This window comes from Helicoverpa zea, chromosome 30, assembly GCF_022581195.2.
Source record: "Helicoverpa zea isolate HzStark_Cry1AcR chromosome 30, ilHelZeax1.1, whole genome shotgun sequence".
Taxonomy (NCBI): Eukaryota; Metazoa; Arthropoda; class Insecta; order Lepidoptera; family Noctuidae; genus Helicoverpa; species Helicoverpa zea.
In genome coordinates this window covers 3,057,815-3,082,327 of record NC_061481.1, presented here as the reverse complement: position 1 = coordinate 3,082,327, position 24,513 = coordinate 3,057,815, and the positions used below count along the sequence as shown (strand labels likewise).

The 24,513-nt window shown below is 38.6% G+C and overlaps 3 protein-coding genes across 6 annotated transcripts in view; 2 read left to right on the top strand and 1 right to left on the bottom strand.

The window, feature by feature from the left end:
* Positions 1-24,513, top strand: part of LOC124644401 (oxysterol-binding protein-related protein 8) — a 75,100-nt gene that overhangs the window by 38,763 nt on the left and 11,824 nt on the right. For all 4 annotated transcript variants that reach the window (XM_047183727.1, XM_047183726.1, XM_047183728.1 and 1 more), the window contains 4 exons: positions 21,845-21,981; positions 22,306-22,484; positions 23,017-23,194; positions 24,293-24,389. In XM_047183727.1, the coding sequence (XP_047039683.1) occupies positions 21,845-21,981; positions 22,306-22,484; positions 23,017-23,194; positions 24,293-24,389 (591 nt within the window). The remainder of the gene's footprint in view (positions 1-21,844; positions 21,982-22,305; positions 22,485-23,016; positions 23,195-24,292; positions 24,390-24,513) is intronic.
* On the top strand, positions 5,470-6,748 carry LOC124644405 (putative nuclease HARBI1). The gene is made up of 2 exons (XM_047183733.1): positions 5,470-6,153; positions 6,242-6,748. Exons 1-2 carry the CDS (start codon positions 5,470-5,472, stop codon positions 6,746-6,748), a joined length of 1,191 nt encoding a protein of 396 aa, XP_047039689.1.
* Positions 6,941-10,288, bottom strand: LOC124644404. Its single transcript, XM_047183731.1, has 4 exons — positions 9,543-10,288; positions 7,552-7,753; positions 7,094-7,468; positions 6,941-7,010 (listed from the first exon to the last, which is right to left on the bottom strand). The coding sequence occupies exons 1-4, from the start codon at positions 9,720-9,722 to the stop codon at positions 6,991-6,993; spliced, it is 777 nt and encodes a 258-aa protein (XP_047039687.1). The 5' UTR covers positions 9,723-10,288; the 3' UTR covers positions 6,941-6,990.

Below are 24,513 nucleotides of genomic sequence, written 5' to 3'. Positions count from 1 at the left end.
GAAATCGTGTTTGGTACTCGAGTACCTTATCGCGCTTACGGGGTTTTATCAAAAACACACCTAGAACTGTATTATGAGTAACCCTGTTATTTGTTAGAATAGGAAATAGCACATACTAGCTTCCGCCAGCGGTTTTGCCCGCGTCCCTTGGGAATTACTACCGTACCGGGATAAGTTTAACAATTACAGACCATAAAAAATAATCCTCTTTGTAATATTTGTATAGACCAGTGGTTTCACTCGCATCCCGTGGGATCCAACTCTACGTATTCGGATAAAAATGAATGTCTATACAAATGCCTATAGTCTTCCTCGATAAATGGGCTATCTAGAACTGAAACAATTTTAAAATAGGTCCAGTACTTACTGAGATTAGCGCATTAAAAAACAACTTATATGAGTTTTTCTAACTGAAAAGAAAGCTCTGAATTCGACCAATTACTCTTATAAAAATATTAACCTCTTCACGCTCAAACATCTGAACGGATTGTGATAAAACTCCGCGGTATTATAACTCAACATCAGAATAACGTCAGCTTCTTGTTATCCAGATGCCGGAAGTAGTTCTCTCAGCCCACGGCAACCGTAGTGATTATTAAGACTTATTAGTTCTTATAGATAAGAAACAAAACCTTACCTCTTTATAATACAACTCAATTATAAACACACCTTATGCAAAATGATTTTTACCAAGTCAGTTTGATTAACACACTCGTGCGGTGCGGTCGTGTTTCATAAAATATTAGTTCGAACAATAAATGATTATTATTGTTACGACGATAACAACACAATGTGTGCTCAGATTACTATATTATCTTTTGTTTGTATTTCAAGTGGTGTTTAAGTGTTTTTTTCGGTCCAAAAGTGTTTAAGGAAGCATTGTTTTTAGTCGATTGAAAAATAGTGTTGTGTTTTACCGCGTGTCTTGTATGTGTTTTGTTATTTACCCGGCCAAATTAAAGTGTGTTTTGAAGTGTTTTTCTATAAGTAAGATACTACGTAAATTGATCGAGTATATGCGAGTCCAAAGCTAGCATGTGTTCGCGCGCGGCGGTTGCAGTGTCGCGGACATGTTAGTAATGTTCGCACGCAATGTGTTACTGTTTGCTAGAGCGAGTACACCGCGAGATATATTTGTGTGAGATACAAAACAGTGGAATCTTGCCTTTTGAATTATGCTGGGTTTATGAAGTTGTTTATTTTTTGTTTTTTATTGGCGTATTTAATCGTTTCTTTACATGGCTGTTTCTGAGATACTTATTGACAAAAGGTTATTTAGGAAAATCCATTTCGGAATTTTCAATGATAATGTAGTCAAATACGTAGTTTCATTAGTTTAGGTTAGCTTCAGCTAGTGTTTTTAACCGCATCCTGTGGGAATTATTCTGCCCACCTGGATAAAAAGTCTATTGCCTTCCTCGATTAATAGACTATCTAACTTTGAAACCTCTTGTAAACACGCTTTTATGAGAAATCATCAAATGACCCCTCCCGCTGTGGGTGCAGCGTGAGGGAGTGTCAGACTCTTACTGACTAAAACCCACCATGTTCCTTCTTAAGCCCTTTATGTACCAGCGCCGCGGTAACTCGCGCGAACAATCCCGCAGCCCTTGATAAAAAGACTTATGATGATTTTACATTTACATGTAATTTAATATTAATTGTTATTAAGTATAATATTTCTAAGTTTATTTATAAAGTTTTCCTTGTTTACAAGGTAAATAATAATATAGTCAGGGGAATAGAATTATTATGAAATTCATTTTATTCTATGGACGTTATGGCGGAGGAAAACCTTCTGTACCTACTTACTAACTTTGGTTGTTATATCCTCTTATGTAGGTACCTAATAAGTAGGAGCCAAGTAGTTAAGGCGATACCTGGAAATCAAACATTTTTTTACGTTAATTTTAATTTAAGAATACTTATTTGAATATTTTTTTTTATATGTGTTTGTTGACTATACAAGCTGTTGATTTGCATCCGTGCCATATTCAAGGACGTAATTATGCTAATGATTCTCGACCCAAATCAACAAAAAAATTGTAATTAATAAAAAAAAATCGTAATTTTTTTTTTTCGGAATTCCGTCAATGTCATCTAGCCGTATTTAAACTTGGCGCGTGTGTTACTGGCCTTAAAACCGTGCTGCGCCCTCACACAACCGCAAACGCAAAGCAAACGCAACGATTATTCATAAATTTCATTCATAAAATTGGATTACTTCTGAAATACTACGACATTACAATGACAAAAAAGCAGTGCATATTAGCTATTTCCCGTCTACTATAATTCCAATCGATTATTTACGTATTTTATGTCCTCCTCCTGACGTATGGCACAAATGCAAATCAACACCTTGTATTACCTCCATTAATTCGAAGACAAAAACATAAAACAAGTAACTTTCCTCGATAGAAAAAAAATCAGAACTTACCTCTAAAAATAACATTTTATGAATTTTATGTCGTAGTCATGTACTTTCTGCCACATTAAAATAATGAAGAATGTAGATAATATCTTATTAAACATTAATCAGAAATCAGTTTTTAAAGAAATATAAAATTGAATTTTTAATACATTTTTATTTAGTATGGCGCTTACGTTATTTTTTTCGAGAAGGTTGCATGTTTCCTCTCTCTATCTATTTAGGTTGCTATCGCATAGTTCTATCCCTCTCAACCATTCACCCAGTTCGCCCGTGAACATCGCAACGAGGTATCGTCTTAAAAAATATAGCTTGTTCCCCTCGGTATACTCGCGTAACGAGGAAGCTACTCAACGCACTAGAATTAATATTTACCTACTGCTATGTAATTCTGAAGTATACGCTAAGTTAATACCAAGCCTCATCAAAATTCGTACAAAAGTTATAGCATAAAAAAAATATACGATTCCGACGGATTCAAAGCTGCCTCCTTTTTTGAAGTCGGTTAAAAACTAACCGCGCTTGTGGTGTTAGTGTGTGATAAATCAGAATTTTGTTTGATATCTTAATACCCCACATAATGTAGGTAACCTAACATTAGTTTGCCTGGGTAACTGGGATGAGGAGGTCAGATAGGTAGTCGCTCCTTGTGGCACACTGGTACTCAGCTGCATCCGATTAGACTGGAAGCCGACCCCAACATAGTTGGGGAAAAGGCTCAAGAGGTGATGATGATGAATGTAGGTAACTTAACTTTAAGACACGTTTGCGCAGATTTTTAGATAAGGCGCTATTAATATCTTAATCTGGTAGTAATTAACGTGTAAATTGAGATAAGTATTAAAAGTAGGACAGTCTGATAACTACTTATATATAACCTTATATGGAGGCTTTGCCTTCGGTCCAGACTTCACGCCGGGGCTGCGGGACTGTTCGCGCGAGTTACCGTGGCCCTGGTACATAAAGGAACATGATGGGTTTCACTAACAAATACCTAAATTTAAGGAACCCCTAAGAGCATTTAGGGAACACTTAATAAAAATTTCGTTTTCACCAAAGTTTAAGTGTTCCTTATTACCTGTAAGTATAGGCGCCCTTATTCTAAGTGACACTTAGTTAGGGAAACGTTACGAGATTGTCGGTGAAAACGGGCATTAGGCGTCGTCCTAATTGGCAGCGATCGTACGATGGCGCGATGCGTTTTTCATCTCACGATCTCACTTGCGAGGTCAAATAGGACACTCTGATGAAATCTGTATGTTTGAACTCATCGCACGACGATAACGCATCGTGTCATCGTACGATCGCTGTCAATTAGGACGACGCCTTAGATGAAAAACGCATCGCGCCATCGTACGATCGCTGCCAATTAGGACGACGCCTTAGACTCTTACTCACATGCGTCTCGGCAAAATATTTTCCAAATGGGTCCCGCAGTTTCCTCGTTATTCTTTCTCTCCGATATTATATTGGTATAGACGAAATGGGCTACTGTTTATTTTGGTTATCGACTCTTATAAACGTTGCAACAGTTTGTCTATGCAAATAATACATATTTGCATGCGGATACCTGTGGAAGTGACTCAACGTTTATTGTCATTTGACTGACTTACATGACCTTTATAAGAACACAACTATACTAATATAATGAAGATTAAAATTTTTTTTGTTTGTTTCCTAAGCTCCGCAACTACCAGGGGCCCGATTCTCCTAATTTTACTTAAGCGACATACGATTCACGTTCGACTCGATTCGACTGAGATCCAATCCCGACTCGATTACGATTGAAGCGTATGTGGCATTCCGCTATTTTTTCTTTGAAATAAACGTTTTTAGGGTTCCGTAGCCAAAATGGCAAAAACGGAACCCTTATAGTTTCGTCATGTCCGTCTGTCCGTCTGTCCGTCTGTCACAGCCGATTTACTCGGAAACTATAAGTACTACAGTGATGAAATTTGATGGGAATATGTGTTGTATGAACCGCTACAAAAATATGACACTAAATAGTAAAAAAAAGAATTGGGGGTGGGGCCCCCCATACATGTAACTGAGGGATGAAATTTTTTTTTTCGATGTACATACCCGTGTGGGGTATCAATGGAAAGGTCTTTTAAAATGATATAAAGTTTTCTAAAAAACATTTTTCTTAAAGTGAACTGTTTTTGAGATATCAGCTCTCAAAGTCGTAAAAAGTATGTCCCCCCCCCTCTATTTTTATAACTACGGGGTATAAAATTCTAAAAAAAATAGAGGTGATGCATGCTAATTAACTCTTTCAACGATTTTTGGTTTGATCAAAGTATCTCTTATAGTTTTTGAGATAGGTTGATTTAACTGTAATTTACGGAACCCTTCGTGCACGAGTCCGACTCGCACTTGGCCGGTTTTTATCCTTTTCTGTCATTCAATAATGAATCATTTTGTCTGCAAATGATTTACGATTGCAAAATGATTGTACAGCAAACTACCGTATAGACCAAAATTACCAAAATAGCAGACCAATCGCACACCAATCAAATGTCAATCGAATACGTTTGGTCTTTTATTATACATTATTAACTTAGGAGAATCGGGCCCCAGACCGATTTGAAAAAATATTTCGGTGTTGGGAACTTAAAGGCGAGTCATAGGCTTTATTTTATCCGGGTACGGGAAGAAGTTCCCTCGGAACTCTGGTGATACTACCTACTACCGTGCTCAGAGGAAATATAGCTTATGTCACCTGGGGAAATCGCTAATGGCTTCCCAAAAGTGAATTTTTCAAATCAGTTCAGTAGTTTCGGAGCTTTTAGGCCCGTATTAATAAACCGATATCAGCGTAAGTGTGAGATCTTAAGACCCCGTTTGATGTTCCGACAAATTAATAAACAAAACCTAAGATGCGGTCTAGGACTCTGTCATCACCTGAGACCGTATTGTTTAATAAACGTTACTCGGGTTTCAAGATCGACATTAGGATGGTTATCAAGATCACGATTGTTGAGTTCAGTCGACCCTGGACTTAAGATCGTGAACTCGTACCTAAGTTTTTCGCGGGAACTATGGATGTTGAAAATATTATTTCCGAAATCAATTATTATGATGAAGTCGACTACTACGATGATATTTTATGGCCTTTTCAAAATCGATTACCTAAAGTTTATATAAGGGACGCGACAAATCCCTTCGAATTACCTACGCAAAACTTTAAAAAACGGTTTCGATTTAACCAAGAATCAGTGCTATATATCGTATCGTTGATAAGAAATAATTTGGTGAAAAGTGATAACAGAGGGCTGCCAGTCGCGCCAGAAATTGCCGTTTTGCTTACTTTGAGGTATTACGCTACAGCATCCTTTCAGGTAAATGATTTTGACCAATTGAATTGTAAACATAATAACATTAATGTTATGTGTGTTAAACAATTTATTAATAATGACAAAAACTTTCAGCTTGTGTGCGGGGATCTCATTAGTTTATCTCAGCCTACAGTATCAAACGTCGTTACAAAAGTATCACGACTGCTAGCATTACTCCATAAAACCTATATTAAAATACCTACAGGAGATCAAGCTAGCATAAATAGGCAATTATTTAAGGACTTGGGAAGTCATGGGCGTTGGCCAGGGCTACCAGGTATAGATGGAGCCATTGATTGCACCCACATAAGAATTGTCAACACCCCAGGTTGTCAGCACCATGAAGTTTATCGCAATAGAAAATCTTATTTCTCCATTAATGTTCAAGTAAGCGTACTAAACATGATCAGTTTCTATAGCTATAATTGCATAACATCTATACACTGATGATGACTATTGTAATTTTCTTTTACAGGCTGTTGTCGGCCCACAAACAGAATTCTTGGACATAGTAGCTAGATGGGCGGGCAGCACTCATGATTCCAGAATTTTTCAAATGTCCAGGGTATACATGAAGTATACTCAAGGTGTGCTAAATGGTAAACTAGTAGGTGATAGTGGTTATCCAACATTGCCATTTATGCTTACACCAATTAGGCCAACTCCTGAAGATCCTCCTCAAATACGGTATAACCGAGCACAAATCAAAACTAGAAACATTGTTGAAAGAACATTTGGAATTTGGAAACGTCGGTTTCCATGCTTATCAAAAGGCCTTGGTAACAAGTTACAAACAGTGTCCCTTATTATTGTAGCCTGTGCAGTGTTACATAATTTATCACTGATTTTAAATGATAACATGGCATTGGGTATTGATTCCCATTCTGATCAAGAGGATGGTGCAAACGAAACTACTGTAATGGCTAGTACAAGCGCAGGGTTCGTAGTCAGAAGTACTATAATAGAAAATTATTACCAATAGATATTAAAGTTTTATAATGTTTTTATTTAGTTATTTTCTAATACCTGCCAATTGTTAATTATTTTAGTTTTTATTGAGGCAATGTTATATAATTTGTTATATTATTAATATATATATTTTTTAATTAAAGTGTAATTAATATTTTACATTGTACCATGACTTTGAGTATTATTGAGATAAATGAAACAATTATTAACTTATTACTATCATTTATTACAATTATAAAAATGTGTGCATAAACATTAATTGTTTGTGGTATGACCTGTAACAAAACAAAAAACATTAAATAAAAAAAACTGACAAAATGTAAACAAAACAAAAAAAAACAATTTTTATCCAACTAACCTGTTGAATTTTGCTTTTCTTTTAAAATAAGTTCAGCTAAGTCTGCCTTTGCTTTGGCTTCCCTTAGCTGTTCTTTTAAAATCTGCATCTCTATATTGTGTTTTTCTGTGGCCCGCACAGATCTATCCTTGTACTCCTGCTCTATCACACTATTTTTTAAACCTGTTCTAGTGTTAGAACGTGCAGGTAGGATGGCAGGTGGGATGGTTGTTATGAAGGGTTGGGATACTTGGGATGTGGAAGGGATTGGTGAGGCAGGCAGTACTATTTGATCTTCGGTGGCTTGCTCGTGGGAAATGACGGATGTCTGCGAAACATCGTCTAAAACATAATGCTCTATTTCTACGGCGTCTGGTGTTTGCGACTGCGAAGACTCTAAAAATAATATTAAATTAATTATAGTCAATGTTTAACAAGACAATGTTTAAAAAGATTATTTGAATAAAAACTATAAACACCTTCAACTAAATCGGAATCAATCGCATTATCGATTCCAACAATCAGAGCTGGGGCCACCATGGACACATCAGGGTCAACGACAGCATCGCTGATAGATGGCCCTCCTCCAGTAGCTAGCCTATGTTGGCGTTCTTTCGTCAAGGCCTCCCTTTGACGCTGCTTTGTGTTAACCCACAAGCGCCGTAGTTGTTTAACTGTTGCCTAAAATATAAAAAAAACCATGTGCATACACTTATTGAGGTCAGTGGATACGAAACGGGACACTATGAAAAAAAGACTTAGAAAAATTTCACCAAAATCTATCGCCTAATCAAGCCTTCGGGACCCGGTGGGATGTGGGAGTAGAAGGGTGGGGAAACACCATGGTGCACCTCAAGGTCATTCAAGGTCAGTGACCTTGACCTCAAGGTCAATTTTTAATGTAAAATCCCCGATTCTAGTTAGGTCACTGACCTTGTCCTTATGGTCCTTGACCTTGAGGTCAAGGTCAATGACTTGAGGTCAAGGTCCATTTTTATGTATAATCCGCGATTCTAGTAAGGTAACTGACCTTGTCCTCGTGGTCCTTGACCTTGAGGTCAAGGTCAAAATTTTTAAGTAAAATCCGCGATTCTATTAAGGTCACTGACCTTGTCTTCATAGTCCTTGATCTTGAGGTCAAGATCAATGACCTTGAAGTCAAGGTCAAAATTTTTTAAGTAACATCCGCGATTCTAATTATGTCACTGACCTTGTCCTCATAGTCATTGACCTTGAGACAAGGTTGAAATTCCGAAAAGCAAGATCCGTGATTTCCTTGAATAGACAAGGAAGCGTGTGTGTGTGTGTGTGTGTGTGTGTGTCTTCCCCTGTGAAAGCCATACATACGTAAGCGTAGTCGAGTGTTAAAAAAATTGTATATGTCAAAAAAGGGACATGCAATCCAAAGGTTTTCTGTGACGGCTCCGGCGCTGCGGTGCTCCGGCGGTCCCACGCGAGCTTGTCGTCGCAGATGGTTACTACGCTTACCGCCGCAGCTTTGGCTTGCTGGCCGGCTCCGCCGGCCAGCCTCAGCTGCGGCGACAAGCGTAATAACCACCTGCTCCTCAGCTCGCGGGCCGCCTCGCCCCTACGCGCCTACGCGCTTTTGAATTGCTCTCTAGGGTTGGGACAAACTAGACCACGTGGGGTCGGATTTGCAGCGATTCGTTTCTATTTATCCCTTCTAACCTAACCTATCCGAGTCGGGGTGCCCCATGCTCCGAGCTCGCTTCGTTCGCTCTTGTATCCTAAATTTGGGTCAATATTAATGGTTAGTGACCTTGAGGTGACGGTCGTGATTCTGGAGGTCAAGGTCGAATGACCTTGAAAGTCATAGTCAAGCCTACATTGGGAGTTTCTGGAATTCCATTGCATGACACTATCGACTCCCTAACTTGAAGTGCAAAAACACAAACGGTTGGTCGGAGACAAAAATCACCCAGATGCTTTTCGCCATCGTTTTTACGACAAACGGTTGGTCGGAGACAAAAATAACCCAGATGCTTTTCGCCTTATTTTTAGGTGTTCTATACGATAGAATCAAGAAAACAACGATTTGAGCGAAATAAAAAAAAAATGTTTTTTATTTTCTAAGTCCCTGGTGCCTTTATAATGGAATCCCTTCGACATCGTTTAGACGACAAACGGTTGGTCGGAGACAAAAATCACCCAGATGCTTTTCGCCTTATTTTTTGGTGTTCTATACGATAGAATCGAGAAAATAAACAAAATACAAAAAAATAATTTTTTGCAAAAATTTTCTAAGTCTTTTTTCCTCAGTGTCCCGTTACGTACACTCCAACCCTTATTGATACATTAGAAACTACACCTCTGCCTTTCGAGGTAGGTATGGTGTGATCTGATGAATGATAAATATACATAACACTTCTTAAATAAAGCACAAAAACATGAGTATGTGATGAATGAATATGATATGGTATGTAATTCTATGTATTTAGCAGCCACTTACCTGTTTTGTAGTGAGAGGGCTAGCATTATATTCGGCCGTAACACGAATCCAAGCGTCGTTTTTGTGCTTTAACGTAGCTCCGTCTGTATCCTTATTTTCTATAACGTTACTGTACTTTTTAAGTACATCTAGAAAATGTTTTTTTTCGATGGGGCTAAAGACATGTTTCTTTGACTCCATTATCGAAAATTAATAACTTCAAATAACTTGTAAGTAAATACGAAACTATACACTTCCGATAAGTACTAACAAGTAAACATGAAGGAGAACCACAGATTATATATAATGAGGTGACGCGCAATCACTGGTATGTGCGTTTGTCAAAAAAATTAAACGTAACTTTATAGTAAATAGTGCTCTTTTATGGTAAAAAAAATCATAATGTATATAATATAAAAAAGTAATCTACTTTCCTCAAATTACAATACAATTAAACTGGAAAACAACTTTTATTCCTATGCATACAGAGTTGGACATTATCGTTCTTCAAAGCTATTACTAAACGCAATGAATGAAAGATGTGACAGTTCGTTCGCTGTGACGTAACAAGTCTTAACATCAGGATTTCATCGAGTGTCAAATTACATATCTTGATATCTCGATCCGAACCGCAGTATCATCTGAGATACTGTTGATAAAGGTTTATTAATTAGCGTCGACATTAAGATGCTGATCGCATCTTGAGAACTTATCAACTGATACCGGTCTTGACATCACGATTGAGACTTATTTATTAATACGGGCCTTAGGGTACAATGAAATAAACAAAGAAAATGTGCTATACAGCTGAAGAGTACCTACATATTTATTCTTCTCGATTGAACGCGCTATTATCAGGAACCAAGATAGCCCGTTTATCGAGGTGGACTATAGTATACTATTATTCCGGTGTACGGAGTAGTTCTCACGGGATACGGGTGAATCCGCCAGCGGAAGTTAGTGTCTGATTATTTAACATACGAGTTTAAGTACTCAAGTACTTTTACTGCGCACGTTTTTAAATGACTTCCAGGTTTTGACCTTTTTGCTTTATCTACGCCATCTTTGTATTATATGTCCTTCAAAGGGTATTGCGTATTTGTAATACTTTAATTTGTATTTTAATTTGTACTGGCTTCCGTCTGCGGTTTCATCTGTCTCGTAGGAAATACTGCCCGTACCGGGATACTACCATACTACATAATACCTATAGCCTATGTTACTCGGGAAGAGTGTCGCTTTCCAACAGTGAAAGAACTTATAATAGCTTCAGTAGTTTCGGAGCATTTAGGGGTTTAAAAACAAAAATGATAGATACTAGATAGGAGACAAAAAAATTCGCTGTACTTATGCGCAAACTTTTTAGCAATTTTTGTCGTTGCAGCGAAGATTGTACCTTACACAATAGGGTATTTTAGTCTAGATGAGAAAAAAATTAAAAGTGTATTACAATGATTGTTTAGAGGAAAAGCAATCGGGAAATGTTAGTTTCACTTCGTAAGGTACATAAATATATTTTTTATTGCAGTTTAAAGTTTTTAGGTTTTTTTATCTGTCTTTGAACACTACGAAATGTCGCCGCCATGCTAATGACGTCATTACGGTAGTAAACAAAAGTGTATAACCTCTAAATATTATCCACATTTCCCAAAGTATTGATTCTTGAAGTAGTTAACCTATCATTAAAGAGTATATTTCATTAGATAGGTAATGTTAATACAGTTACTTACATCAAAGTGATCTTCACAAAAGTATAAACGAGATTTATCTGATAACAGTCCGGGATCTCGTCTCGCAACTTTTAACCAAGTGTTTCTCATATTTATATCCACTGGTACTTGACTCCATAATTTGTCTGGTGTTTTTACACTAGTGTTCTCACATTCAGAAACAACACACCAACGATACGGAGCATAATTACTCATTATTAAAATTTTCAATACATATCAAAATATGTATTACTGACAGCTGTAGTTTGTTTACTAACGTAATGACGTCATGACCAAAAAACAATCATGGCGTCCGTTGTGTGCCGCGTTTTCGCGAAATACGCGCGAAATTTGAAATTATGATAAAACAATTAATTTATATTCGTACATAACGTGAGAAAAAAAAATATTTTTAATTTTTTAGAGATATATTAAGACTAAAGAATTTATTTAAGATATATTTCAAAAATGCATGTAATACCCTATTGGTATAAAGTTCGTTTTGCAATGTAGTAAAGAAGCAGCAGAATGGTATGGAACTGCCATACCATTCTGCTATGGTGTTAATTGAGCCTGATCATTCAATTAGTATATAATATTTAAACGTGATTGTAAAACGAGTGTATTAAGTAATATCCAAAGGTTATTCATGATTAGTACAAAAAATAATGACGCATAAGTGATACCTGTTTTAAGGCGGTTGTCCATTACTTACTTGGCAAAAATCTTTTTATGAGTGTTAATGTAATTATCAGCCTTTTTATTGTCCCACGTGCGGGCTGCGGCTTCTTCTCATAGGTAGAAGGAATGAGCGTTGAATGACAAACGTGTGCGAGAGGCAGAGTTGGTTTCAGACTTTAGTCTTGGTTTCCTTCTGCTTGGTCCATGGATGAGTGACCATCTTGTTGCAAGGAGTACCTTCGTTAAGGCACATTAATTTGGTTGAGTACCGGCTGTCATTTGAACATCTTTGGCAGTTTTTACGGGTAGTCAGAAAGTCTAACACCAGACTTACCAAGCGGTATTTTGTTGCCCGGGTAACTGGATTATGGAGGTCAGACAGGCAGTCGCTCCTTGTTAAACACTGGTACTTAGATGCGGTAAGAATGGAAGCTGACCACAACATATATTTGGGAAAAGGCTAGGCAGATGACATTTTCACTCGCATTCCAAACATATGCTTAACTTTGAATCAGACTGCGGGAAATTGTAGAACCGCTGAGAACTTATAGTTTTTTCCCTAAAGAATGTTGTAAAGAATTCATAGAAAATAACAACAAGGACAAACACCAAGAAAAAGATGATAAATTACCGCCGAATCCTTTTCTACACAGTATCGCTGACGTCACTATGACGTCGTATGTACACTGACAAAGTACATACAACGCAGCACCAGTCTTGTTCTAGACACAGTTGTAAATAAGTCAGAACATGACTGTTTATCAGAGACCTTCAGAGTTTGTTTTAACAAATGATATGAGCGCAGCTGGTGTTTCGTACTTATAAAACAAAAAATCGAAGGTTTTGAATAAGATGATTTTAGCTTGCGAGTCGCTCAGGAATTATTACACATTCGGATATCATCATTTGCTAAGCCTTTTCCCAGGTCTGTTGGGGTCGACTTTGTATCTTGACCGGATAGCAGTTGAGTACCAGTGTTTTACATGGATGCCTGTCACCTGGACATTATACTCGTTGTTTAGACTGGTAGTCAGATTTCCGACTGCCCGTAACAACTGCCAAAGATGTTCATAATATCAACCTGGACCCATCAATTTAACGTGCCTTCCGAAACACGGTGAAACTCGTCATGATGACATAGATAGAGACCCATCCATAGACCAAACCAAGCGTTGCTTAACTTTATGATCGATCAATGTATGTTACTTCCACGAGAGAGTACGGAGATCAAAAAGTTGCCTATAAAAAAATCCGTCAAATACAGGAATGAATTTTAAGCAGTGCGCAAAAAAAACTGGTGGTCCAGAATCGTTAACAGAACATATCTGCATCATCAGTAAAAAAATTTTTTTCATTCTTTTGTCCGCCCTAAAATCAGCAAAATATGGATACCAACTATTCTTACGCGCGCCGAGTAGGTCATGCAATACCGGTTAACCGGTTTCGTTTTTACCGGTAAATCGCCCATTTTTGCGGGTTTTAAATTACCGGTAAAAATAATATGAAACCGGTAATTTACCGGTTTTTACGTTTTTCTGATAAAATATAGCAATTGTTCATTTAACGTCAAATCTTTGTTATGTAGCCTGAATATAATGTAATGTTGCATACATTACGTATTGTAAGAGTGTTATAGTTGCTGTTTTTTAGAAAAGTAAACTTGTTTGTCCTTAACTATCTCTAGGTTAGATACAAATCTTCTTTCTCATCTTAATTTATAAAATCTAAACAAATTGTATTCATTCAGTTATTCTGTTTTTCCTCATAGCTGTCAGCTCATACTAGGTACAAATGTAGCTAATGCTTATTTTACCTACTCTATGACCTTACTGAGCAAGGGCTTTTACTTCACCACCATGCGGACTGCTCTGAGGACACGGTGGAGCACACAGTCCAGGTGTGCACTGCCTGGGAAGGGTACCGCCGTGTTGTCGTCAAGGCAATAGGCAGCGGCGACCTTTCGCGTCCTTCTCTGGTTCAAGCCATGGTCCGGAGCTAGACGGAATGGGAAGCCGTCGCCCCTTCTGCGAAGCAGTCATGCTCGAGGAGACGGCGGAGCGACTGCGAGTAGCACCTCTCATCCCAGCCGCTGTAGTGGACCAGGAAGACACCACGGGCGCCAAGGGTCGAGAGACGACTCCCGGCCACCGTAGGCGTCGGTCTGTGGGCGGTGAGTTCGAGTGGCTCATCGTTCCACCGTCTGCATAGACAACAGACCCGTGTCAGCGGCGCGCGTTGTTCCACGGGCTCCTCAGGGAGATGTCAGCAAACCCAGTGGGGCCCAGCAGGGCCAAGGCCTGCCGGGGCCGCGGGATTGTTCGAAAGAGTTACCGCTACCCTGGTCCATAGAACGCCTACTAAAAAACATGGGTTTTAGACAGAAAGAGTCTGTCATTTGATGATTTACCATAAAAAAGGGCTTTCCCTTCAATGAAAAATATATTTTTTACGGTAATTCTTAGCGTTTATCCCGTCTTGTGACGGGGTCGGCTTTCCGTATCTTCCTTCTTCCACTTCGCTCTATCCTCCTGAATAGACATCTTCCTCTTCGAGTTCGCAGATTTTCATGTCATTCATTACGACACTCAACCACCACGGTTTCGGCCTGCCTTTGCGCCTTTGACCGGGTATATTGAGATTGAGTATCACATTCACACTGCCGGTGTCCTCAGGTGTCACTCCTTTTTAATGTCCGTACCATCGCAGCCGTTTCTCTTGCATTTTGTCGGCGACATCGCGTACGGATGGTACTGACATGTTTTTTGTTACGGCCCACGACACAAAAAAACGTTTACCACCTTATACTTTGCATATTTATTTAGTTTTTGCTTTAAGACTACCCAATCTTATTGTTATAATATCACATTTTAAAAAAATTACAAAAATTACCGCTTTACCGGTTTACCGGTAAAAATATTTTTATTACCGAATTTTTACCGGTAATTTTTGTTTTACCGAAATTGCATGCCCTAGCGCCGAGCGAAGCTCCGTCAGTAAACCCTTTTCGCGTTGGCGCCGTGCATATGAAGACTGTGACCGTACTATCGGTTACAAAATAAACATCTTTTGATATCAATAACTTTTCTTTTTTGTACTAAAACACTACAAAATAAAAATATACATATCTATAAAACTTATTTAACTATAAGTTGACAAAGTTTGCGCACTGGATAAAATTCATTCCTGTATTTTTGAATACATATTTTTTATCGACAATCAGAGCATGGTAACACAAAAATGATGCCTATAGTATGAAACTAGTGTTAGTTACGTTAAAACAAAGGCTTATCTGTGAGATAAAAAAATGTTTGAATGAATCAGTTATATGTATGTATACCAAACGAAAATTTTAATTAGGCATAATTTTTAGCCTTGCTTTTACACGGCAATGTTATCGTCTGGCTTCTGAATTGAGAATTAAATTGTTGTTAATTCTTAATTCATAAACCATCTGAATTACTTTTCAATCAACTGTATTCAACTAGAGAAAAACAATTTTGATATGTTTTTAAAGAATCAGTTGTAAAATATAACTAAGGCTCAAATTCAGAAATAAGAATTAATAAATAAATATTTTATTTTATCTATTTTCTAATAAGTCATGTCAAGATTGTTTATCTTTAGTTAATTGTCTTGCCAAATTGAGCCCACAGTCTGAGGCGTAGCGTCTGAGCAGTTGAATTTGAATACCAGTTTATTGATTTTCTTAAGTCTTTTATATCTTAAAAGGCTATGGGGTTGTTTTTTTTAAATTAAAGTAGAACCACAGTTTACTATAATAGTTTACTAGTGGAACCTTTGAGACCAGAAGCTAATTCTAAGATTTGCTTTTGCAATTTGATTGACGATTTTTGGGAATAAATGTATATTAATGGGCTCAGGTATACATGAATTGTAGTTTTATACCCTTTTGAATAAATGTACAACGAACCCTTTCAGATGCTTTAATTCTTAACCAATACAACAAAGTCCCTTAGCCTTAGAAAAAGTTCTAATCTCAAAGCTCCCCAACGTCTTTTAAGAAAATTCAAAGAACGAACAGAAAATTAATAAAACGGTATTTATTCCAGACCGGCTGGAATAAATAGGGCATCCACCGAAAAAACAAAATAACCTTGAGTCCACGCGGCGATGAGAAAGAGCAAGAACACTTGTGCCTGCTATATGGATGAGGATCTGTACTCCAATATTTGTATAGAAGAGAACATTCTTATACATGATGTAGGAATCAACACTGATGCAGGTATATACCTACCAAGTAACTTAGAAGCAGTAGGTTGAGTCACAACGACATGAAACGATCATAAGGTTAAGCACGGAACGATCATAAGATGAGCGATCTTAGGAGTAAGTAACGGGGTTCGTTGAGATCTTGGCTTAGTCACAGCCGCACGGAGCATTCTTAGGGTTAGACAATATGGCTATGTAGCAGACGCATTGAGTGGTCATAGGGTTAGGGGAGCTCTTAGCTAAGTAAGATAAGTAACAGCCGCTCGGGCTGATCGATCTTAAAGTTAGGAAGCTATTGGTCCGTGTAGGACCATCTTAGCTTGACGAGTTCCTCCGTGTTTCGGAAGGCACGTTAAATTGGAGGTTCCTGGCAGTATGTTGATCATCATTGGCAATCGTTACGTGTAGAAGATGACAACAAAACTGGAATAAATAGGGAATCCACCGAAATACAAAATAACCTTGACTCGACGTTGCAGCAGTAGGGGCGTAGTAAAAATCGCATGGAACGATCATAGGGTTAAGCAAAGCGCTGGCTGTCCGTGACAGCTAGCCGATAAAAAAATCCCAAGAAATTGATCATAGGGTTAAGAGGACGAATTGGAATTTTTGGCGCCAAGGATCTCAATTTTTCTCAGTAAATACAAAACGGATCAAAATACAACTTGGTTACCTGAAAGTTTATGATATAAACCTTATTTTGTTAGACGTAGAAACATGATTAGGTAACTTTTATAACAGAGAAAAATATATCAAACATACCTCTTTTTAAAAAGAGATTCACATATTATGGGCAAACGGGACCGATTTAAGCCTCTTAACTTTTTTAGTAGTTGAGTATATACATACTCTTTAAAATTGTAGAAGGAATTTTTATCAAATTATCATTTCTAAATAATAAAATTACAAAACCATTTTGTCGCTTACGACTTTTAGTTATAAGCTAGCGCGCGTATTGTTATCCTCGCCCCGCTCAGACGCTCCGACCCCTTTTGGCGCCTTAGATGCGCGTGCCGGTTATGGAATTATTGTTGACCAATTCGTCGCCTTAATCAATGGGGGCAGAGGAGCTTGTGTCGCTAAGTAGCAGCCGTACGGGTCAATCGATGATAAGCTTAGAAAGCAGAAAGTCCGTGGGAGTTTTTGGCTAGGTTACAATTGCAGGGATCCATCTTAGGGTTAAAAAACGATGCTAAGTAACAACCGCACGGATGACACGTTAGTTTGGTCTGGTCGTTTGAACATCTTTTGCAATCTTTCCGGTAGTTAGAAGCCAGTAAGTTTGGCAAGTAATCTTATCAAAGTATATAGCGCTGCCCAGGTAATTGGGTTGAGGAGGTCTGATAGGCAGTCGCTCCTCGTGGCACACTGGTAACCGTAACATGGACCGTAACATGGTTAGGAAAAAAATATATACTTATGTTTCCAATGAGAAGTATCTCCAAAGATAAATTATTAAAGCTCATATTTGCAAACTTCGATTTTGCGTTTTCGAGCATGCCTTAACTTATTTTGCATCAATCAAAAAATATCTTTCTAATCAGTATTTAATTAATTTAAATACACACGTAATAATCTAGTACTTGATAATGATATAAATAGATAAGATAGTAGTCGTGTTTAATCACATTTAAAACATGATTCTTTCAACGGAACTTAAATGGGAAATCAGACTAACGCGGTGTCCTGCGTGAGCGACGAACGCGACGCGACGCGACGCTGCGAACGCGACGAACGCGATCAACTCAACCGCATGCCCTACATGTGGCCTATGTGAGTGTCTGCGGTGAGACGCGACGTAACGCGCTCTTGATTTGAGGGCGACCAGATGCGACACCACGAACTATTCAGAAGCGTTGTGGGACAAAAAACATAAACATTATAGAAATCGTTTATTAGTACAAAGAACTGAAAGAATGTTGCTGTGTGTACTTTAAATATGAACTTTCAAGCAAAATTGTACTGTACTTCTCCATGATTTGAGAAGTAATGACCAAAATCACGTAGGACATTTGTCGCGCATAGCATCGCGTCGCATTACGTCGCGTCGTGTTGCATCGCGTCGCGTCGCGTTCGTCGCTCACGCAGGACACCCCGTTAGATTATTTTCACCTAAAAAGCCAGAGTATTCTCAAATTCTGACGGCCTCTGACGTGGAATTGTAACAACGACTGCTACTGAGTAGCATTCGGGGACGCCGGCTTTACGTGTCCTACTAGGCACGGGGGTGTAACACCGTCATTTTATTTATGAGTATATCTAAGTATGCGGACGAATTCTTCTGTGATTTGGAAGGCTCGATAAATTGGTTATTATTGGAATTTGAACATCTTTGACGGCGTACTCGTAGTCAGGAGGCAGACAGGCTGACAAGCAATGGTACTAAGAGGTATCAATTTGTCCGGCAAACTGGGTTGAGGAGATCAGATACACAGTTGCCATGTAAACCCCTGGTACTCAGTGGCATCCTGTAAGACTGCAAGCTGACCCCAACATAGTTGGGAAAAAGCTTATTCAGATTGATGGTGAACTAGGTATACTTAATAGTAAAATCTACTAAAACACTAAAGTGTAGGTCTCAGACAAGTATAGTGACATAATGCATAGAATGTCTAGCCTTCTAATGATAAGTTTTGAGGTCACGGTCTACATTTTAAGGCTGTGTTTATACCTAGTCTTAAAGGTGATTGAGCCGGTTATGTCAACGTCTTGCAGGCGTATAAAACTGGAAGTAAATTTTTTCGATGCGAAGATTATCATACCATTGAATCACGTAGCAAATATCATAGAATTGTATATTTAATAAAGACCGTCATCAGTACTTGGTCGTATTACACTTGAGCTCACTTTTGCGAGTGTAAGCATTATTAACTGGCAAAATAAAAGAAGAAGTAATACCTAAATCATGTGACGTAGCATACGACTCTTTATTTCAATAGACTTATAATTACGTATCGAGTTGCGAATGCTGTCAAAACTCGGCATCAGCACTCTGATGAGTTTGTTTGAACGCGCTAATGTCAGGAACTACTGAAGCGATTTGAAAAATTCTTTCAGTGTAACTTCTTTTCTTTCTCCTGCCCTGTTCCCAATTTTACTTGGGGTCGGCGCAATATGTTATTTTCTTCCATTTTCCCCTGTCACTCGTCATACTGACACTCACTCCCTTCCTATTCATATAATTCATTCAGTGTAACATAGCCCATTTATCGATTAAAGGGAGGCTACTTTTGATCCAAGTGCGCGGAGTAGTTTTCATAGGAGCCGGGTGAAACCGCTGACGTAAGCTAACTACTAATATCGGTCTAAATACTACTTGAAAATCGTTGTTTTGAGCTGAATAGTTTTTGAATATGCTTTTTGAGCCATAATATCCCAATTAAAATAAACACTTCAAACCCAGTATAGTTCAATTAATGAAAGTGCAGAAAAACAAACAAACAATGATTTCTAAACACAGTGCCATTATAATCAAGTGCCAATGAACCGAAAATTTTAATCAAGAAGAAAACAAGCCAAAATCGACCTTATGGAACATTCAATAAAGACTACATTCAAGAAGACCTACATGGTCTTCTTGGAGGAGGACATATTATCCAAAATGAATTAACCAAATATGGATATAGAAACAGAGATAATTCTAAATACAAAAATGAAGGACAAAGAACGAAGGAGATCAAGTATATTCTCTTTGCTTGCAAGAAAGAAGAAGTTGACGCGACAGTATTCGGAACCAGGGAATGGGAGTATCTTCGCGCTCAATCGAAAGTATTCGGTAGATTCCGCCATTTTGTCGGATTTCACGAAGACGGAAGATGGTGGTTATAAAATGTGTTTGCATCAGGCTGATAGTAAAGACGTTTTTGTTTCTAATGGAGGTTAGTTTTCGATATTGATAAGGAATTAATTCTTCTTCTATAGTTTTAATATGTCCTTTCTAAGTATATCTGAGACACCACTGACTGTGTTTCGGATGGCACATTAAACTGTAGGTCCCGGCTGTCATTGAACATCCTTGGCAGTCGTTATGGGTAGTCAGAAGCCAGGAAGTCTGACACCGGTCTACCCAAGTTGTATAAGGTTGCCCGGGTATCTGGGTTGAGGGGGTCAGATAGGGCAGTCGCTCCTTGTAAAGCACTGGTACTCAGCTACATCCGGTTAGACTGGAAGCCGACCGTTGTTATAGTTGGGAAAAAGGCTCGGAGGATGAGGATGATGAGTTTTAATATGTCCCTAAAAATGGGAACATTGTATGTCTAATCTTTCTTAAAGTTTACTTCTCTCTGTTGGCCTGAGTGATTTGATTCACCAAAAAGTCGTTTCGGGTCACCTGACTTGGGTGGTTCCGAGGTAATAAAATTCCAAAACTTTTTTGATTCACCTGGTTGATATCACCTGGAATTCAAATCTCCTAAGGGATATAATGGAAGACACAATTCTAAAACGTGTTTGGATGAAAAATTGTTTATCATCCAAAGATCAATGAATCTACCACTATTGCAGATTATCCTTTATCTCTGTCCTTATATTGCTTTTTAATGGTTCATAAATTGTTAAACCTCCCAATGATTTTTTTGCAGCAACAATTCTGTTATCGCCCTAACATGAATTCGTTTAATGCAATCGAAATAAATCTTTTACCGTTTATTTATAGAGTCAAGTACCGTTCAATAAAAGATGTGCTTAGCAACGATTTCTTAAATTAGATGACCGTACAGTCTTTGGTGAATGACGCGTGCAATATATACCCATACTAGTGGTATGTGCTTCGCTTCGTATTAAGAAAGAACCGCTCGACCGATTTTGTGCAAACTTCACACTAAAGTCGTCTACTAAATAATCCGAACAAAGCCTAAACATTTGATTTGGATAGATGAGCCCGTTCTTGAGTTATACAATTACTGCGCGCTGTTGGGAGTTTTTGTTAATTGACTTTAAAAATTGTCGATTTTTACTAATTTGAATATCTTTTCTTTGTCGTAATGATTACGTTACGTATATTTTAATGCACGTTATGTATTCTGCTAAGAAAGCTAATATTCAAAATTATTAGTAAAATTAACTAGAGAGCTCTTTTTTGTGATTTCGTAATAAGCTAGCGTCTTTCCTATACTTTAAGTATTTAAAGCTAGTACTTATTCTTTTACTATTAAAAGTTGACTTCTCTTATTCTACTAAATTAATCCGTTTTTGAATTGAGAGTTAACGGTTCCTTTTGGAAAATAATTAATGAAAAAATATAATAATTAAACGTTAACTCTTAATTTAGAAAACGGCTGTACCCAACTAATGTTTTAGTATTATGCTCTCTGCACATAAATTTTAGTGCAGACACATTTTCAGGCGTGCAGTGAAAACCTCGTTATCTAATGTAAACTTCTGGTATCTTTATTTAACTACGGAAATAGCATTCAAATACTTTCTTCTTTTTTTATTTCAAGTAAAATATATATAAAAAAAAACAATTGTATATTTGAATTACTCGCTCCCAGTCGAAACATTTACCTTAGGGTCGATTCTCATCTAACAGAAAATGCATTGAGCTTATCGTATCGTTGACGATACGCTACCAATGATACGCGGCCGATTTTCGCACCGACCCTAAAAACTACTATGGTTTTCACTGCACACCCCCCAACACAGCTAGCCCATCACCTAACACGTTTGCTAGAGCAGCTAACACCACCTCCCTCCCCCCCACAGAGCTAGCCGGCGCCGCGTCAGACTCCGACAGCGAGGCGTCTCGTATCGGAATGCCGAACCGGCCGGACAAGAAGCAGGAAATATTGGCCGAGATCGAGGCTAGCTATGTTGCGGACACCAATTTCGATATTGGGGTGGTGAGTTTTGAGCATAGATTTTTACTGCTAGCGGTTTTACCCGCATCCCTCGATAAATGGGACATGTAACACTGAAGGATTTTTTCAAATCGGTTGATCATATCATCCAGATAAAAAATCGGACGGGATTTTTGTAGGAGACGATTTAATCACAACATAAGATATGGATCTGTGAATTCCAGATCTTTCAAATCGAATGCACGTATGTATCCCGAAAAACTCAAACCAAATTCATGTCTTCGTGTGATGGTAATGTTAATCTGTATGAGTTTTATGGGACTTCCAACAATGGAATATATTAACAGAACATCTCCCTTTCCCCAGGCCGGCCTGATAGAAGAAGAAGTGGCCGAAGAAAACAAGTCTCTCCTCTGGTTCCTGCTGAAGCAGGTGCGACCCGGCATGGACCTCAGCAAGGTGGTGCTGCCGACCTTCATCCTGGAGCCGAGGTCCTTCCTCGACAAGCTGTCCGATAATTACTATCATGCTGATATATTGGCGCAGTGAGTAGCTTTGATATAGGGGTTCTCAATATGGTTCTGATGTATGCTCTATTTTCTTTACTAGCTGTTTTTTAGCGGTGTCACCAGCGTCCCGATAGAACTCCTTTCAGCAAATGGATAAAAAGTACAACTATTATGTTATTCTGATACATGGGCTGTATTAGTGCTAAATATCATCAAAACCCATTCGGTAGTTTTTTTGCGTTCAAGACGAACGAAAATTACGTATGTACGTAGAAACTTTCGAGAATGTTTTTTTTTTGAAAACCGAACCGATGATAAACCGTGGGGAAGTTATCCGCGTACCTGGATAAAAAAACCCTATCTTAACTAATCATCGACAAATGGGCTATCTAACACTCAAAAACTTTTTCAAATAGTTTCTGAATTTGCGCATACCTACGATAAAAAAAACTGTTCAGCTTTAAAATACCTCTGTACTGTACAGTTCTTCTAAAGCTCAACCACTTCCAAACAAACAAAGTCTTCAGCTTCATAATGTTAATCACCCAAAATTCTCTCCAATTTTCAGAGCCCAACAAATAGTGGACCCATACCAAAGATTCGTGGCGGTCGTTCGTTGGTACCTATCCGGTTTGTACCGGAAACCCAAGGGTCTCAAGAAGCCTTACAACCCGGTGCTGGGCGAGACCTTCCGCTGCTGTTGGCGTCACAGCCAGGACTCCTATACTTATTACGTGGCTGAACAGGTGAGGGGAAGTAGACTTTATCACCTTTTATATAGGGTTGAAAATAGTGCCATCTAGTGGCGTGTTTTGTAAGTTCAGGACAGAAGAACAAGTGACTCATTGGTGTGACGGAATAGGTAAGGGAATTTCGACTCTAGTGCTTTGTATACAAGGCTGAAAATAGCGCCATCTATACTTCATTTGTAGCTTACTAAAAATCACATGACACAAAATCAAGAGACTACACTCTTGAGTAAGTAACTACGGTGCTGGTTCGGTCTATCAGAATGCCAGGAAGTCTGACATCCAGTCTTAATAAGAGGTATAGGGTTGCGGGGGTTGAGGAGGTCAGATAGACAGTCACTTCATGTGACACACTGGCACTCAGCTCAGATAGAATGACAGCACCAAAGTTGGGACCAGCCTAGTCAGATGATGTAAGCCAAGGGTCTGAAGAAGCCTTACAACCCGGTGCTGGGCGAGAGCTTCCGCTGCTGTTGGCGTCACAGCCAGGACTCCTATACTTATTACGTGGCTGAGCAGGTAAGAACAGCGCCATCTTCTGTCGTTTTGAGTTAGTTTAAGTCTCGTGGATAAGTAACTACCGCGGTCGACGGTGGATCAGAATTCCAGGAGGCTTAACAATCAGTCTTACCTAGGAGTTCCAAATTGCTCGGGTAACTGGGTTGAGGAAGCCAGGAAGTCTCACAACCAGTCGTACCAAGGGTTATGGCGTTGCCCGGTTAACACGGTTGAGGACTCTGGCTTCTGACTACCCGTAACGACTGTCAAGTGACCCACCAATATAACGTGCCTTCCGAAACACGGAGGAACTCGTCATGACAAGATGGTCATCCGCCGATCAAGCATTGCTTGACCCCTAACCCCACCCTTTTCATATAAAAATACAAGCGACCCGCTCCGGCTTCGCACGGGATAACAGTATTTCCCCACTATTTAATATCAGTTATTATAAAAATGAACCACTCTGTCTACCTATTAAAAAAACTGCATGAAAATCGGTAGCGTAGTTTTGAGGATTTAAGGGACATAGGGACAGAAAAAGTGACTTTGTTTTATACTATGTAGAGATGAAATAATTGTATTTCTATATTTCAGGTGTCCCATCACCCTCCAGTGTCAGCCTTCTACGTGACGAATAGGAAGGAGGGTTTCGTCATAGAAGGCAGTCTATTAGCTAAATCCAAATTCTACGGTAAGTCATAACTTTGTCTAATACTAGTCGTTTCTTGCGAATTCACCCGCGCCCCCGAATCTATGGCGAATTGTTAAAAAAATAACTTAATTCATTCAGTGGTTTGCAGCAGAGATAAAGTTAG